The 15627-nt window shown below is 44.8% G+C and overlaps 1 protein-coding gene and 1 long non-coding RNA gene across 12 annotated transcripts in view; one reads left to right on the forward strand and one right to left on the reverse strand.

Annotated features, from left to right (window-relative positions):
* The window catches only part of SIPA1L1 (signal induced proliferation associated 1 like 1), a 362769-nt gene extending 349114 nt beyond the window's left edge, over window positions 1-13655 (forward strand). For 9 of the 10 annotated variants that reach the window (XM_042990031.1, XM_042990035.1, XM_042990026.1 and 6 more), the window contains 4 exons: window positions 8692-8838; window positions 10169-10283; window positions 12544-12628; window positions 13262-13655. In XM_042990031.1, coding sequence (XP_042845965.1) covers window positions 8692-8838; window positions 10169-10283; window positions 12544-12628; window positions 13262-13405 — 491 coding nt within the window. In that variant the 3' untranslated portion in view covers window positions 13406-13655. The remainder of the gene's footprint in view (window positions 1-8691; window positions 8839-10168; window positions 10284-12543; window positions 12629-13261) is intronic. The other variant, XM_042990034.1, reaches the window with a different exon arrangement.
* Window positions 1575-14008, reverse strand: LOC122239653. Of its 2 annotated transcripts, none has more exons than XR_006218970.1 (3): window positions 13868-14008; window positions 9095-12326; window positions 1575-3868 (listed from the first exon to the last, which is right to left on the reverse strand). It is a non-coding gene; the product is annotated as an uncharacterized LOC122239653 (long non-coding RNA). The 2 variants fall into 2 exon arrangements; XR_006218969.1 differs by having other exon boundaries at window positions 1575-2132; window positions 6756-12326.
* Window positions 14009-15627: the final 1619 nt, after the last annotated feature.

Genomic DNA, 15627 nt, shown 5'->3' on the forward strand with positions numbered 1-15627 from the left:
CTGAGGCAGGCATTTGTCACTATGAACTTGCTTCTTAGAACTGCTTTTGCTGTATCCCATAAGCTTTGGTATGTTGTATTTCGATTTTTCATTCTTTTGAAAGTATTTCTTGATATCTCTTGTGATGTCTTCTTTGACCCATTGGTTGTTCAGTACCATGTTATTTAGTCTCCATGTATTTGTGAATTTTCCTTTTTCTCATAATTGATTTCTAGTGTCATACCATTATAGTGGGAAACAATGTTTGATTTAATTTCAGTCATCTAAAGTTTATTAAGACCAGTGACCTAACATATGATCCATTCTGGAGAATGTTCTGTGTGTGATCGAAAAGAGGTACATTCTTTTGCTTTTGTATGGAGTGTTCTATATAGAGCTGTTAAGTCCATCTGGCCTAGTGTGTCATTTAAGGCTGATATTTCCTAATTGACTTTGTCTAGATGATCTATCCATTCATGAAAGTGGGTTAGCAAATATCCCCTATTATTATTGAATTGCTGTTTCTCATTTTAGGTCTGTTTATATTTAGGTACTCCTATGTTAGGTGCATAAATATATACAAATGTTATATCCTCTTATTGGATTGGCCCCTTTATCCTTATGTATCTTTGTTTTAAAGTCTTTTTTGTCTGATAGCAGGATAACTACACCAGCTTTCTTTTGGTTCCCATTTGCGTGGAATATCTGCTGTCATTCCTTAACTTTCAGTCTGTGTGAGTCCTTATTTCTGAAGTAAGAAGTATATAGATGTATACAGAAGTATATAGAGGGGTTGTGGGTTTTTTTTATACAGTCACCCTGTGTCTTCTAATTGGAGAATATGGTCCATTTACATTTAAAGTAATTATTGATAGCTAATACACTTTTTAGTGTTTTGTAGTTCCTCTGTGTTCCTTTCTTCAGCTCTCTTCCTTTGTGGTTTAATGACTTTCTGTAGTGGTGTGCTACAATTCTTTTCCCGTTATATTTTGCGTATCTATCGTAGGTTTTTGCTTTGTGGTTACCATGAGGTTTTCATATAACAACTTATAACACTTTACTTTTGGTTCATAACAACTTACGTTTAAAAGTATTCTAAAGTTCTACATTTTTCAACCCCCCCCCCCCAACAATTTATGTTTTTGGTGTCACAGTTTACACCTTTTTTATCTTGTTTATCCCTTAACTAGTTACAGTTGACCCTTAAGCAACAAGGAGGTATGAGGTGTCAACCCCCTGTATAGTAAAAAACCTGTGTATAACTGTTCACTTCCCCAAAATATAACTATTAATAGCCTACTGTTGACTGGATGCCTTACCAATAACATAGTCATTTGCAAATATTTTGTGTGTATTGGATACTGTATTCTTACAATAAAACTAAAGAAAATACTGAAAATTATAAGAGAAGGTACATTTACAGTACTGTACTGTAAGTCCACCTTTTCAGCTTACATGATTAATCATTGGTCGGTACCTACACCAACTTTGTCTCATATGATACAAAACACTGTAGATGTCACACGTATTATTAACACTAGACATCAAAAGTGAAAAGGAATGCATATTTATTTACAAGGATAATATTTCTGCACTGATGATGAAGCAGGAGCAATATGATTGCTCTATGGCAGCCTAGTGGAATTGATACGATAGCCTAGCATATACACTAATGAATGAATTGCTATAAAAGTTTTATGGCATAAAGTATTAGTCATATGTATAGCACAGTTTTAGAAACATGGTTACGTTAAAAAAAAAAAAACACTTAACCTCCAATAGACTGATACGCAGTTTTCTCCCAATTACGTGAGAGGAATTCTTTATGGTAATGTAATTCTTTGAAAGCAAAATACAAAACAGGAAGAAAACTAAAACGTTATTACTTTTATATTAAATATCACTCACCTTATGCCTATGTAAGGACAAGCTGTTCACTCCCATACGAGACTGGCACATTGCATGATGACTATTTCAACCATGACGATGATGACACACAGGTACCTCCTACAGTTCTTGCTGTACAGTTACTAGATTTTCACATGAAAACACTTACATACACAATAGGTAAGTTTATTAGTTGTATGGCCTGATGATTACTTACTATTCATGAAGCGGAAGTGGATCGTAAAGGTCTTCACCCCATCTTCACACTGAGTAGGCCGAGGAGAGGGAGAAAGACGAGGGGTTAGCCATGCCGTCTCAGGGCCGGCAGAGGTGGCAACAGAAGTGGGAGAGGCAGACACGTCCCGTGTAACTCTATGGAAATACACTGTAATTTCTGACTTTTTTGCTTTTTCATTTCTCTGAATATGTTTCTATACAATAATGACCCTCCACCAGCTTTCCTTCCAGTGTCCATGTCATAGGTTCTTGTTGTAAAAGAAGTCAAAAGCAGTTCTGCATAACCCGAACTCTTCTGTGACAATTTGTTTTCTGGCACTGCTTCTTCTACATCTCATTCCTCATCATCTGGCACTGGTTTGGAAATACTCCTCTCCATCAAGTCATCTTCTGTTAATTCCTCTGGTGTGGTGTCTGTTAGCTCTTGGCTTTCCCCAAGATCTACATGTTGAAACCCTGCACCTACTGCCTTTTTTTCCCATGTCCATAGGCTCCTTCATGATTTCCTTGGTCGGTTCTGTCATCAATCCTATGAAGTCCTGCACAACATCTGGACCGTTTTCTTGAGCAGGAGTTTATTATTTTGGGCTTGGTGGTTTTCACAGCTTCCTCTCTAATGACGATTTCATGAATTTCCTGGTGTTTTCTCTATCACGGTTCTCTTCCATAGTGTTGACAGTCCTTTTCATAGAGTACTGTGTAATCAGTCTTAAAGGTTCTTATGACTCCACGATCTGGAGGCTGAATTAGAGATGTCGTGTTTGGGGGCAAGTAAACCAACCCTTTGGTATTGAACTCGTGGGGTTCTGGGTGGCCAGGGCCATTGTCCAATATCAAAGAACTTTGAAAGGCAGTTCCTTAATGGCAAGGTACTTCCTGACTTCATGGACAAAGCATCAATGGAACCAGTCCAGAAAAACGGTCCTCATTGTCCAGGCCTTCTGGTACAACCAGACGACTGGAAGCTGGTATTACTTCCTTTCAGGGCTCAGAGGTGAGTGAGTTTATAGATAAGGGCAGTCCTGATCCTAACCTGAACTGCACTTGCACAAAATAGTAGAGTTGGCCTATCCCTTCCTGCTGCATACTTGTCTTCATATGGAGTAAATAATAAGTGTCTCTTATAGCATTTTACGCCAGAATAGAGCATTTTGTCTGCATTAAATCCCATTCAGGCAGATATCCTTTCTCCTCAGTGATTTTCTAAATGGCCTCTGGGAACTTGTCTGCTGCATCTTGGTTGGTGGAACTGCTCCTCTGGTTATCTTGAGCATTTGTAAAACCAAGCCTCTTTCTAAAATTATCAAACCATCCTTTGCTGGCATTAAATTCTACAGCTTCAAATCTTTCACCTTCCTTTTGCTTTGCATTGTCACGTGATGACTTTGTGTTTTTCGTGAATCCTATTAGTGTCTGCAGGCATGCCTTTCTTATCAGCAGTCCTGCACCCACATAAGAGCTGCATTTTGAATATGAGATAAAAAGATATTTCACAAAAAGTACGAGGCTTTCGTGCTTACTGGCACAGCTGCAGCATCGGCTTCATGAATCTCCTCTTCTTTTTTCACAGTGGTCCTTAGGCAAGATTCATTTAGCTCAAAATGGCAGGCGGCTACAGGAGCAGACCTCAATCTATGATACATATCAAGCAATTAAACTTTTTTTGTGTAATTTCGTGTCTTTCTGCTTTGGGGGAAAACTTTGAGCATCGCTAGTAGCACTTCGAATGGGTCCCATGGTGTTATTCAGGGTTCATGGTATTGCACTAAACACAATGAAAAGTATATGAGAACGGAGATCACTTTTTACTGTGATACCCAGTTTACCGGTGAGAAGAACTGCTCATGCGGAGGTGATTAGCCTCACTTGCATTTTGAGTGGATATACGTTCCACACCAGGCCTCCCTGCGATAGCAACAGGAAGTAGCTACAAAATCACTGCAGTAGGATGCAGTATGTACTCTAGTTAATTTTGTGCAATTATGATTTAATACCACATCTTTGTTCATATTTCTCTTATCTGTGAGTGGTGCCATGTACTGTATGAAGTTTTAATGAATTTTAACTTTTATAATAGACATATATATTTTATGCATTCATGACATCCTTACTTTTTTTGATATTTCTAAGCTACGTGGTTTGTCTGCAAGTTTTTCAAACGGTTGCAAATCTCAAAAAATTTTTCCAAAATATTTATAGAAAAAAGTCCACATAGAACCATGTGGTTCAAACCTGTGTTGTTGAAGGGCCAACAGTAAAATAGTTACTTCTATTTTGTTTTTTAACCTTCATACTAGGCTTATAAGTAATTATTTTACTAATATGTTTAGTATGTTTTCCTATATGTTTACCTTTTCCAGTAAGATTTATACTTGAATGTTTTCTTGTACTAATTAGCACTCTTTTTTTTTCAGCTTAAAGAAGTCCCTTAAATGTTTCTTGTAAGGCCAGTCTAGTTGTGTTGAACTTAGTTTTTGTTTGTCGGGAAAGCTCTTTATCCCATCTTCAATTCTGAAGGACAACTTAGTTGGGTAGAAGATTCTTGGTTGGCATTTTTTCCTTTCAGCATTTTGAGTACATCATGCCACTCCCTTCTGGCCTGGAAAAGCTTCTGCTGAAGTCTTAACGGGGATTCACTTGTACATAACAAGTTGTTTTCCTCTTGCTGCTTTTAAGATACTCTCCTTGTCTAATTTTGGAGATTTTAATTGTAATGTGTCTTGGTGTGGGTCCCTTTACGTTCATCTTATCTGGAACTCTCTGATCTTCCTGGATCTGGATGGATGTTTCCTTCCCCAGGTTAGGGTAGTTTCAGCCCCTTTCTCTCTCTTCTCCTCCTTGGATCCCTATAATGCAAATGTTGGTCTGTGTGATGTTGCCCTATAGGTCCCTTAAGCTATTTTCACTCTTTTTCATTCTTTTTCCTTTTTGCTGCTCTGATTGGGTGAGTTCCATTGCCTTGTCTTCGAATCCACTGATCCTTTCTTCTGCTTCATCTAATCTGCTGTTGAACCTCTTTAGTATAATTTTCAGTTCAATTATTGTATCCTGAAGCTCTGTGACTTCTATTTAATATTATCTTGTATTTTCTTTTTGTTGAAGTTATCACTGTGTGCATCTATTCTTCTCCCAAGTTCAGTGAGCATCTTTATGACTGTTACCTTGAACTCTTTGTCAGGCAGGTTACTTAGGTCCATTTCATTAAGGACTTTTCCTATGATTTTATCATGTTCTTTTGTTTGTTACATATTCCTGTTTCCTCCTTTGTCTGGACTCCTTGTGTTGGTCTATGTATTAGATAAGACAGCTGCCTCTCCCAGTCTTAAAGGAGTGGCCTCATGTGGGAGATGAACCTTGCTGTTCAACCCTGCCCTAGCTCTTTCTTGTCTCTCAAACCTTTGTGATTGTCCAAAGGGCCTATTTTATTTTTAATGGATCTCAGTAGTTGGGGGTGTGCCAAGACCAGTGTCCCCAAAGGGAAGGATCTCAGCAGCTAGACTTAGACTGATTGTAAACCAGACACTCTGGCAGCAAGTATGCAAATCTAAACTGTCCTGTGGGACTACAAGTGTAAGCCCCACCTGCCGCCAGAGCCAGGCGATTTCATAGTGTCACCTTGGATGGCCAGTCATAAAAATCAGCACACTAGATGAGTGTATAAGTTAATTTCTGAGAACGGCAGGCCGGAGGAAAGCAGAGGGCAAGCACAAAGATCACATCCACTGGCCTCCGTGCCCTGTGAGCACCTCTGTGGGCCCCTAGCTGTGTGCCAAACCTGAAGCCTGCCCCTAGGCCAAAGCTCCAGAACAAGCAAATAAGCCTCTGTCACAGGAAGACTAGCAGTTGTTTTGGTCTGCTCTCTGTGCAGTGACCTGCTGGTGGTAGCCTGTCAAGAACTGTCCCTCCAATTGTTTAAATCCCATAGGACCCAGGAACACAGCCCTCCCCCCCCCCATCCCCCACCCTTGCAGCCACCAGAGCCAGGTGAGCAAGGGGCATCCCCTGGGCGGCAGCCATAAAAACTGAGACTCCAGATGCATCTAAAAACCTCCTCCTGGCATGCTTGGTAAGATTTCCAGACCTTACCCAAGACCTGCTGAAGTTCAATTTTAATACACAGGTATAGTTTGGGCATTATATTTTTACTAAACTTCCCAGCTGCTTACTATGATTGGGCAGGTTTGGCTAACATTAAATTATTTTTTAGAGACTTGTATCCACTGGCTCCCTCCAGCTACCATATGAACCCAGACTTCCCATTGTTCTATCTTTCCTTGATTGTGAGGGTATTGCCTGTAGTGTCCACCAGTCATTGTCAGTTCATTCATTTGGTGAGCAGGCAAGTACTAGCTTAGGGAAAGGCATAGTATTGATGCCAGGCACCTCCATGTTCTTGCCTTTGGTTCATAAATACCTTGTTTGCTCTGTGACCTAACTAGATCCCAATTTTATTGAAGGCCATATTCTGGGACTATGGGTTTAAATTTGTTCTTTTCCTTTCTCCTCTCTCTATCCACCTATATTCCAGGGTTCTGCACCCACCCTCCCCACTGTGACCCAGCCCAGCAGATGCCTATTACAGAACCTCTGGTCCTGCTTGTTTATTATGCCTGTCTGCCCTTATTTCACATTCTGCCTCCATTTGTACTCACCTTTCTCTTCCTTTCTTTGCTACTTCTTTGGAGCAGTGTTTTCTTTGACCCTCCTGCTTGCCTCGTTTGCTTTCTCCCTGCTCCCCTCTACAGTCCCCTTCTCGCCAATGGCAGACATCACTCAGGGATCATGCCAGCTTCTCTCAGATTCCAGCTGCTTCCTCTCCCCTATCTGGCTTCTCTTTTCTCCACGAGGTCACCCTCCCATGAACCAGTTGACACACAAAATGACCACTTTTTACCATCTAGACTCTAGAAGAAAAAAAAAAAACCTCCTGGTGGTGACCAGATAGGCCCTACCCTTTTCTCCCCTTGTGCCTCCGCATTGGGGTTCCTCTTCCCTGAATTCCGTTGCTCCTGTGACAAACCCTTTGTGAAGGCGTGTCTGTGTGGGTCGTCTCAAAGGAGACCCTGTCTTCTAGAGGCTTACATTCTAAGCGACCTGGAAATCACACCCACAGTCATTGTCCAGCCAAGGAAGCCATGCCTTCTCACTTTCCTGAAAGTCAGCCAGCAGCCCAATGTGCCCCCCTGTCCTAAATGGAGCAAGCCTTGTTGGGCTGATCCCTCAGCCCTTGTTTCAGTGACTGTCACTGAAATGTGTTTGGGCAACGCGGAAGCAGCAACTTCTTTTTCACATATGGAAATTTGGGCACCAGAGAGAAAAGGGCAGAGGGGTTGTGAGTGACACGCAAAATTGTTCCACCCACTTACCCTTGGTGGGAGCAGGTTTAAACAGAGCAAAGCGTTTAATATCTGGCAGTATTTGTTGATTTCCATTTACTCATAATTTTGCTAATTTTAAGCACATTAATAACTGGCAGCTGCAGTTCAGAGCAGTTCTTTATGTAATTTGAAAGGGAAAACAGGCACTAAATATACTCTGGTTTACCAGGCTATCATAATTGGTGAAACTTTTTAACTCCTTGTAAACAGGTATTTCTGGAGCCACTTAGTGATTTCAGCTGAGCTTTTAGCTCACGTTGGCATGGATTTTAGTGTTGCAGTCACACTGTGCCCTGTTGAGAGCATTTACACGTCATGAGCCCAGCAGCCCTCCCCCTCTGTTCTCCGCCCTATGAACTTGAGCACTAGCAGCCTACTGGTGGCGCACTCTCTGCCCCAGGCCAGGCAGAGGTCTGTCCTTATGATGGCTTCCTATCTGTATTTTTAAAATGGTCCCCTCAGAGGCAGCTCAGGCTGTGGGACTGCTGTGATCCCAAACCAGTCCCAAGAGTAGCTCCTTGTGCCCTTGGGAAGAAGAAGAAGGCCAGCACCAATCCTAACATCCCCTTCTTGTAGGAACTCCCATCTGGATAATCGAGCACCCTCATATCATCTGATTCGGTGCTCACACCGCCCTGCAGACACATCCCCAGGGTACAGGGCCAGCGGGGTCTGGGGAGAAGTCTGTCTCTCCTGCCCCAGGGGTGCAAGGGGTCCACAGGCAGGTGGGTCAGAGTCCGGGTCCCAGTCCAGTGAGAACGACCCTACTATCCCCTGAAACAGATACCAACAAGCTTCCTGGTCTGGCTTCAAACCCCAGTTGTCTGTCAAACCACACCTCAGCATCCTAGCCTGAATCCTTGACTGAAAAAAAGCAAGACACTGGAGCCACCCTGGGCCCCACTGTAGACAGACAGCTTCCCACAAAAGCAGACATGTTGCCTGGGTGCAAAACTAACTTTTCTGTGTCTCACGCTACTAGAAATGAGATGGAGGGAGGTTATCGAAAAATGAGTTAAGACTGGAAGAAGCCAGTTCCTAGTTCACATCAGCATTAGGACAGCCCCTCGTGGCCTGCTGGATTAGAAACAGATTCCAGACAACAACTGAGTTAGAAATCTGCTGTGGTAACAGGAACTGGGTAAGACCCTGAGCGGTTCTCCTGTGGCCATGAGAAGTATCTGATCTGTCTTCTACTCTCTTCCTGTAGGAGAGTTCTCAGCCTCGGACAGCTCCCTCACTGACGTCCAGGAGACTCGAAGGCCACCCATGCCCGACCCTGGCCTGATGCCCCTGCCCGATGCTGCTGCGGATTTGGATTGGTCCAACCTGGTGGACGCTGCGAAGGCCTATGAGGGTGAGTCTGCTGCAGACCAAACAGGACAGCACAGGACCGGCAGGGCCACGCTGGGGTTTGGGCGGTGCGAGGCTCCGGTCCGTCCCTGTCCACCCGGTTTCCTCCAACACCCCGACAGCACATGGACTTGACCGGCACAGCCAGAAACAGTTGAACCCACAGTTACCGGGTACTCGGTAGGGGCACACGTTGCGTGATTTAAACAGGTGGAGCCTGCCCTCTCCTCCACAGAGGAGTTCACAGCATTGTGCCTCACCTGCCCATGCGTGGGGAGGGCAGGGTGTGGGGGGAATCCCAGCTGTCACTTGACTGAAGAGATCACACGTCCGAGAGAGTCTTTTACCGCATCATAAAGACATCATTGCAAAGTGCGTGGTTGGATCTGTTAGGATGCTTGGTCCACTTGGCCGGCCCCAGTCTCGACAAATGTCAGGGACACTCCCTTTGTGCTCCTTGTTCACCTCTCCGGACTCTGGTAGCACATTTCCCGTGACTAAATGTAATGCTGTGTATGTGGACAAAAATTGTCAAATACCTGTTTTGAATAGACTGACTTCACTCTATGTTCATCAACGTAAACTCTCTGGAAATACTCTTTAAAAAACGGTGATAGCAGATGAATGGTTTGGGGCTTGTCTTGCTCTTGCTTGAAGAATTGAATGTAGCTATTCAGTCAAGCTAGAGTTTTCAGGAGAAATGGATTAGGCCACAGAATTCAGAAGTCCGGCCACCATGGCGGAGTCCACAGGGCATCCGTCCCCATGTTAGCTGATGGTACTTCCCCAGTACTGCCTTGATTTTAACTTTCGATTTGTTGGTCACTCTTTTATCTAAGCTGGAAGCAGTTTTGAGTTTTTAACGAGAGGTTTTTCAAACTTTGATTTCGTTTTCTTGGCTCGTTTTTGGTTTGGTATATTTTGGAATACGTATGGTTGGACTTTGGCTGAAGCCAACGGAGATAGCCAGCTATCTTGTGGAAAACATTTCTAGAAGTGCATTTTATATCCTCACCCGGCGGAAAGCCTCGGTCTGGAAATTTGGCACAATGCCCATTTCCAGGGAAACATTTCATAGAATGCTACTGTGATGAGTAATGAAAGGAGGACTACAAATCGATTCACAAGTATTTTTCAAAGAGAACTGACAACGCTACTGTCCTCTTACTGCTTCATCAGTAATTTTTTCCTACACGGGTCAGGAGCTAGGTTTCGGAGGCCTCCACGCACACTGTTCAGATGTGACCCTCGGTGTAGGCCAGCTGTTGACCTTTGAGAGATAGGACCCAGGATGTGGCTCCAACATCCTGAATGGCTTCTTCTCTCCCTTCCAGTCCAGAGAGCCTCCTTCTTTGCTGCTGCTGATGAAAACCACCGCCCCTTGAGTGCCGCGTCCAACAGTGACCAGCTGGAGGAGCAGGCGCTGGCCCAGATGAAGTCTTACAGCAGGTCGGTCACCCAGTGGTGAGGCCACCGCCCTGCACCGTGTGTCGCCTCCTCTAGTGACAGCAAGTGTGGGGAAGAGGAGACGGAGGCCACGTGGATTAGCTGCTCAAAGCCCAGCAGCCCAGGGCCAGGCTCGTCACATTTTAGAACGCTTTGTAACTAAGTACCGTAAACACGATTAAACTGTTCTTGGTGACTTAGAATCATGAATAGTCATCATTATTTGACATTGTGATACACGTATGCCCTCGGGGCTTATCAGGTAAGGTAAGAAAGATCACTTGCCTTGTAGCCTTGAGCCTGGTTTTGGAATCTGTCCCTCTGCTCTCAGTTGGTCGTGCTCGGGAACATGGCGCTATCTTTGCAGGTCCCAGGGGGCAGCTTCAGAGCTACATTAGGTCTGGGTCACCAGGGTGGGTAAGAGAGATCAGATACAGAATGAAAGGCAAGCAATGACTGAGGCCTTGAGGGTTTTCTTAAGAGTTAGGAGCTGGGATTTTGACTTCGGTTTTAACTGTGTAGAGGCAGACTTCTATTTTCCCTCTGTTTCAAGCGGTGAGGATGTTAGATATATAGGTGTCATATTATGGATATTAAAGCAGCCCATGGGCTGCCATGGTACACGCATTAGGCGCTCCTTGACACAGAATAATTTCATCAATTTGAAATCTCCCTTTAAAACCTTTTGAGGGCACTTAAGAATCCAGGTATCTCTAAAACTTGGTCAGAAACAGACAATAGGAAAAGTGAGGTCGGGATAGGTTATCCAGACAGCCTGTGGGACCTGTTCCTGAAGACTCCTCGGAGCAAGGAAATGCCCTTCAGAAGACAGAAGAGGAGGAATGTGTTGTTGGTCAGAAGTATAATGGAGGCCGCGTTCACTCCTATCATGGAGGGGTCTCTGGTGGGAGAGCGGCAGTTAGCTTGGCCGTTGAGAACTTTAAGGAAAAAACCCACCGAGGGTGGGGCCTCCTCCAACAGGGAGAAGTCTGAGTGAGCAAGTCCATCTTCCTAAGGATTATTGAGCCAACTAGTTCTTAAATCTTTGTGGAATCATAAGATGAGGGTGATGGTTGGCACTTTTCTTTTTGTTCAGTGAACAAGTAAATGAAGTTAAATGTGTTCTTAAAACTCAAGGTGTACACAGACACAGAATTCACTTTGCAAACCTTCGCAAGTCAAGATAGGCTGCTAAGGGTCTGAGTTGGTCGTCCCCCATCTTAAAAGTTTGCAGATTCTTATCGTTTCATTTGTTGCGCTGTGAGTTTTGCCTTTTGGGCTTGTAGATCTAGAATTAGGTCTAGAATTAGCCGAAGACATCAACACAGTTCGAGACTGCCTTTTCTTGATTCCAAAACTTCGGTCTGTCTGTACCTTCCCTTTTGATCTCTGCGAAGTGGTAGCAGAGTGGGTATAATCCCAGCGGAAGGCTCTAGATTCTTGGTCGTGTGACTCTGAGGTGGCATATCTGGCTGGAACTCACGGGAACTTTCCACAGCTTGAATTCAGGTAGACAGGAGTTGGACGAAGAGCAGTTGACAAGGGTCTTCAGCCCTTGACCGGCTGTCTCATCCTCTAGCACCAGTTTGGTGCCCCAGTGGCCTGGCATTGCTATAGCACTTAGGTAAATTGGGAGAAAGAAAATTGCAGGCCTTGTTTGCTCATCACAATAGCCAAGGAGACATTAAGGTTGGACTGACAAGCTTTTGAAACCTGTGGTCTTATTTTTTAACTATTTTAAGATATTTAGTTAGACAAGCTTTCAAGACAAGAGCACGATACCTTAGCTGCAGCCGGATGAGTAACCACAGACCGTTTTACGGGGAACCAGAGACCTAGCTATCCTGGTTGCCCCGAGGCAGAGCAGACATCAGCCCCTCTGCACACAGAGGAGCGGCTCTCTTCTCCTCAAAGCCGCTGGAGGGAGCAGGGAGCACCGTACTGCTTGACGGCTGTGTCTGCCAGAAAGTGCCTCTCCTGCTGCCAGAGACCGGTCTCACTTTCTGTCCCGTATTCTTGTATTCTCTTGTCATGAAGTGACAGCGTCTGTAACAAAGGAAGCTATTGATTGGCTGCATTCACCCTTGTATTACCTCTTGTTAAGATTACCATTTTCCTTTTTAAAGTGAAAACGCACATTGGGTCACCGTACTAATTTGACATTAAAAAAAAAAAAAAAATACAGCGGCCTCACTAAAAAAGGGCCAAACAAACCCAGCCACAGAGTTTCTCCTGACACCCGTCTTTTGTCTCTTGCCCCCAGCAGTAAGGATTCCTCTCCCACTCTGGCGTCCAAAGTGGACCAGCTGGAAGGGATGCTGAAGATGCTCCGGGAAGACTTGAAGAAGGTAAACACATTCTCAGAGTGCCTGGTCCGTGCAAATTGTGCTTGAACAAATGCCCTTCTTGAGTAGTGTCCGTGGACTGACCACGTGGACCGTCTGTCCCTGTTCCCTCGGGACACGTGTTCCACGGGCCACCTGGAGCCCGGTTCCCATTGACTCACACTGCACAAGAAGGGCCTTCGTTGTCACACGTGCAGAACAATTGTGAAAGCCCCCGAACCCCCGCCAGCCCCACCGAGCCCTCTCTCGGCCTCCCCACTCCTCGTCTCAGGGGTCAGTAGCCCAGACCCACACGTCTTCATTGTTAATCCGGGTTTTCACACCAGGAAGAATTGTTTTGTTGTTGCTCGAGTGGCTTTCACTGTGTTAAGCCAACAGCCACCAAAACAATAGTCCAGAAGTTAAGACGGCCCTTCTTGAAGATGCTCAAGGACCCATGAATGTGTTGGCTTTCCGAAACCAACCGTGGGGAGTCTCCAGAAGACCTGTCCCCCGGTTTGAGCGAGTCTAGTACCAGGCCACGTTCACACGTTGTTAGCAGATGTTTAGGATAAAGAACAGAAGTGGGTGAAGGGTACACAGATCCCTGGCCACCCCTCCCAGCCCTTCTCTCCTCTCCTCTCCCCTCCCTTCCAGGAAAAAGAAGACAAAGCCCACCTCCAGGCGGAGGTCCAGCACCTGCGGGAGGACAACCTGAGGCTGCAGGAGGAGTCCCAGAACGCCTCAGACAAGCTCAAGAAGTTCACCGAATGGGTCTTCAACACCATAGACATGAGCTAGGGCAGGCTGAGGGGACAGGAGCGGGGGGCACGGGGGTGCTCTCCAGTGAGGTTTGGCAGTCCCTAGCCGTGACACTGAAAGCATTCTCTGCCTCCCCACCCCTCCTCCCCGGCCTCCTACTCCGGCCCCTCTCGGGGAGTGCACAACACGATTGCAGATCAACAATCATTATCTGCCTTTTGTAGAAAAGAAAACCGAAAAAGTAAATAAAAATTTTAAAAAGTAAAATAAAAGTTTAACTGCTAAAATGTGAATGTCTTTATTTTTTTGCACAATATCTTTATCTGTTATGTATTTAAAAAAAAGAAAACAAAGTGGGCCTAGGCTGTCCTGGCCCATCTGCCTCTATTTCCATTAGCTCTATTTCAGGTAACCCAAGCTTTCCCTCCTTATCCTGACAAATGTCATTGCTCCTAATAAAGTTTTTAAAAGTTGTTTGTTTAGGGAGGGGGATTTCCTTACCTCTGTTCCTAAAATGTCCGGGGAGGAAGGTGCTTTAAGAAAACGCCTGCCTCCCTTGAATGGCCTGTGCATGAGCTAGTGCCCTTGTCCCTATCTTAGCCGCTGTGGGCAGGTCAGGGTTACCGCCAGGTGCACCAGAGACCCGGCTCGGCTCGTGCCTCGGGCCACGCCCCCTTCCTGTCCCGCATTGTGACGTAACTCCTCCCCTGCTTCCTTTCCCCAGGCAGATGGGCCCAGGTGTGTGCTTCTCGGAGCTGGACCCCTGTTTGTCTGGTGTGACCGAGTCCCACCAGGTTGGAGTCCGCCTCTCCACGGCTTCCTGGCTCCAAACGTTCATTGGGTTCAGAATTCCTCCAGACTAAAAACTCGTTTGCATTTTGGTCAAAAGTACAGTTTTTGTTCGAGGTGTTTAAAGATGAAAATGTGGCAAAATTGGGCTCTTTGGCGCCTTCAAAATGACCATATTAATTAATTAATCCTCTCCAAAGCCAGATTTCACCAGTGTTTATAACTAGGGAAAGTGAATGTTAAAATGTTTCCTGCTTGCTTGTTAGGAGCAACGACTGTGATAACAGAATGGGCTTTGAAACCTGCATGTCCCAGTGTGCGATTTAAGCACGGCATTTGCTGAATCCCTTTGTGGCCGAAGGATTCCGCTGCAGAAATGACTTGATGTGCTCTTTGTCCTGTCTAGCGCTCTAGCCACTCTGGGGCCTCTGGTCATTGTGCCAAGGCTCCCAGTCCTGCAGACAGACACGCTGGGCCCACCAGTGTTGAGGAACCCAGGGAGCCCCCGGTGGCCTTGTTCCCTGCCTTCATAAAATGTCACTCAGCTGACACCCGTGTCCCTTCAGTGGCAACTCTGATCTAGGGAAAGTTCTGCAATGTAGTGTCCTCTGTGTGGAAGCTCCCTGCCCCAAGTGATCTCAGCTCCTTCCTCCAACCCTGACAGGAATGGGATGGGTTTTCTCTCTTCTCCCCCCACCCCCTCCACCAGACTTTTATGCTACAGTTTCATTCATGATTGTGATTTTTTTCAAGGGATTTTTTTTTTTTTTCCTGGTGACATTTCCATCACGGAAAATAGGAAGATTTCGGAGTGCTTTGTAAAGATCTCAATTGTCTGTCTCTTTCTCTCTTTGACTTGTATGAAGGAGATTGTTACATTGCCTGATAATCTCTTTGTAAATGAGAAATACTGCTAACATCCAAGCATTCTGAAGTCTTGCTTATCCTGAGTTTTTATTTTGTCTTTCATTTGTTTGGGAACTTGGGGCAAGCTATTTATTAGAGTTTTGCAACAGAGTTCTTGTTTGAAGCCTTTAAAGACTACTTGTAAAATTCAAACAATAAAATTCATTTTAAATGCTCTTTTAAAACGCTTTGGTATTATTGCTTGAGGTTTTCGCATTTCAAAGACCACCCAGTAACCCGTTGACCCTCCTTACAACCAGTGTTTTCATCAGGCTCCGTTAACACTAAAGGATGATTCTTCCAAGTTTCTGCCCCTCTTAGAATGTTAATAACCTTTTTTATTCTCTGTTCACATGTCGTTAGAGAATTCCTGATTTGGCTTCTCTGCTTATAATTTAATATTTGCAGAGCACTTTCTAATTAGTTCCTTCTTCATTATCCACGTGTGGGTTTTCCATGACAACACTGTCATTCCCCGAGACCAGCACATGTTTGGACGGCCTCGACCACACCACCCAAATCTGTGTTAGATGTTGTGTGCTCCGGGAATACAAATGCCTGTTAAT

Source organism: Panthera tigris, chromosome B3, assembly GCF_018350195.1.
Source record: "Panthera tigris isolate Pti1 chromosome B3, P.tigris_Pti1_mat1.1, whole genome shotgun sequence".
NCBI classification, from domain to species: domain Eukaryota; kingdom Metazoa; phylum Chordata; class Mammalia; order Carnivora; family Felidae; genus Panthera; species Panthera tigris.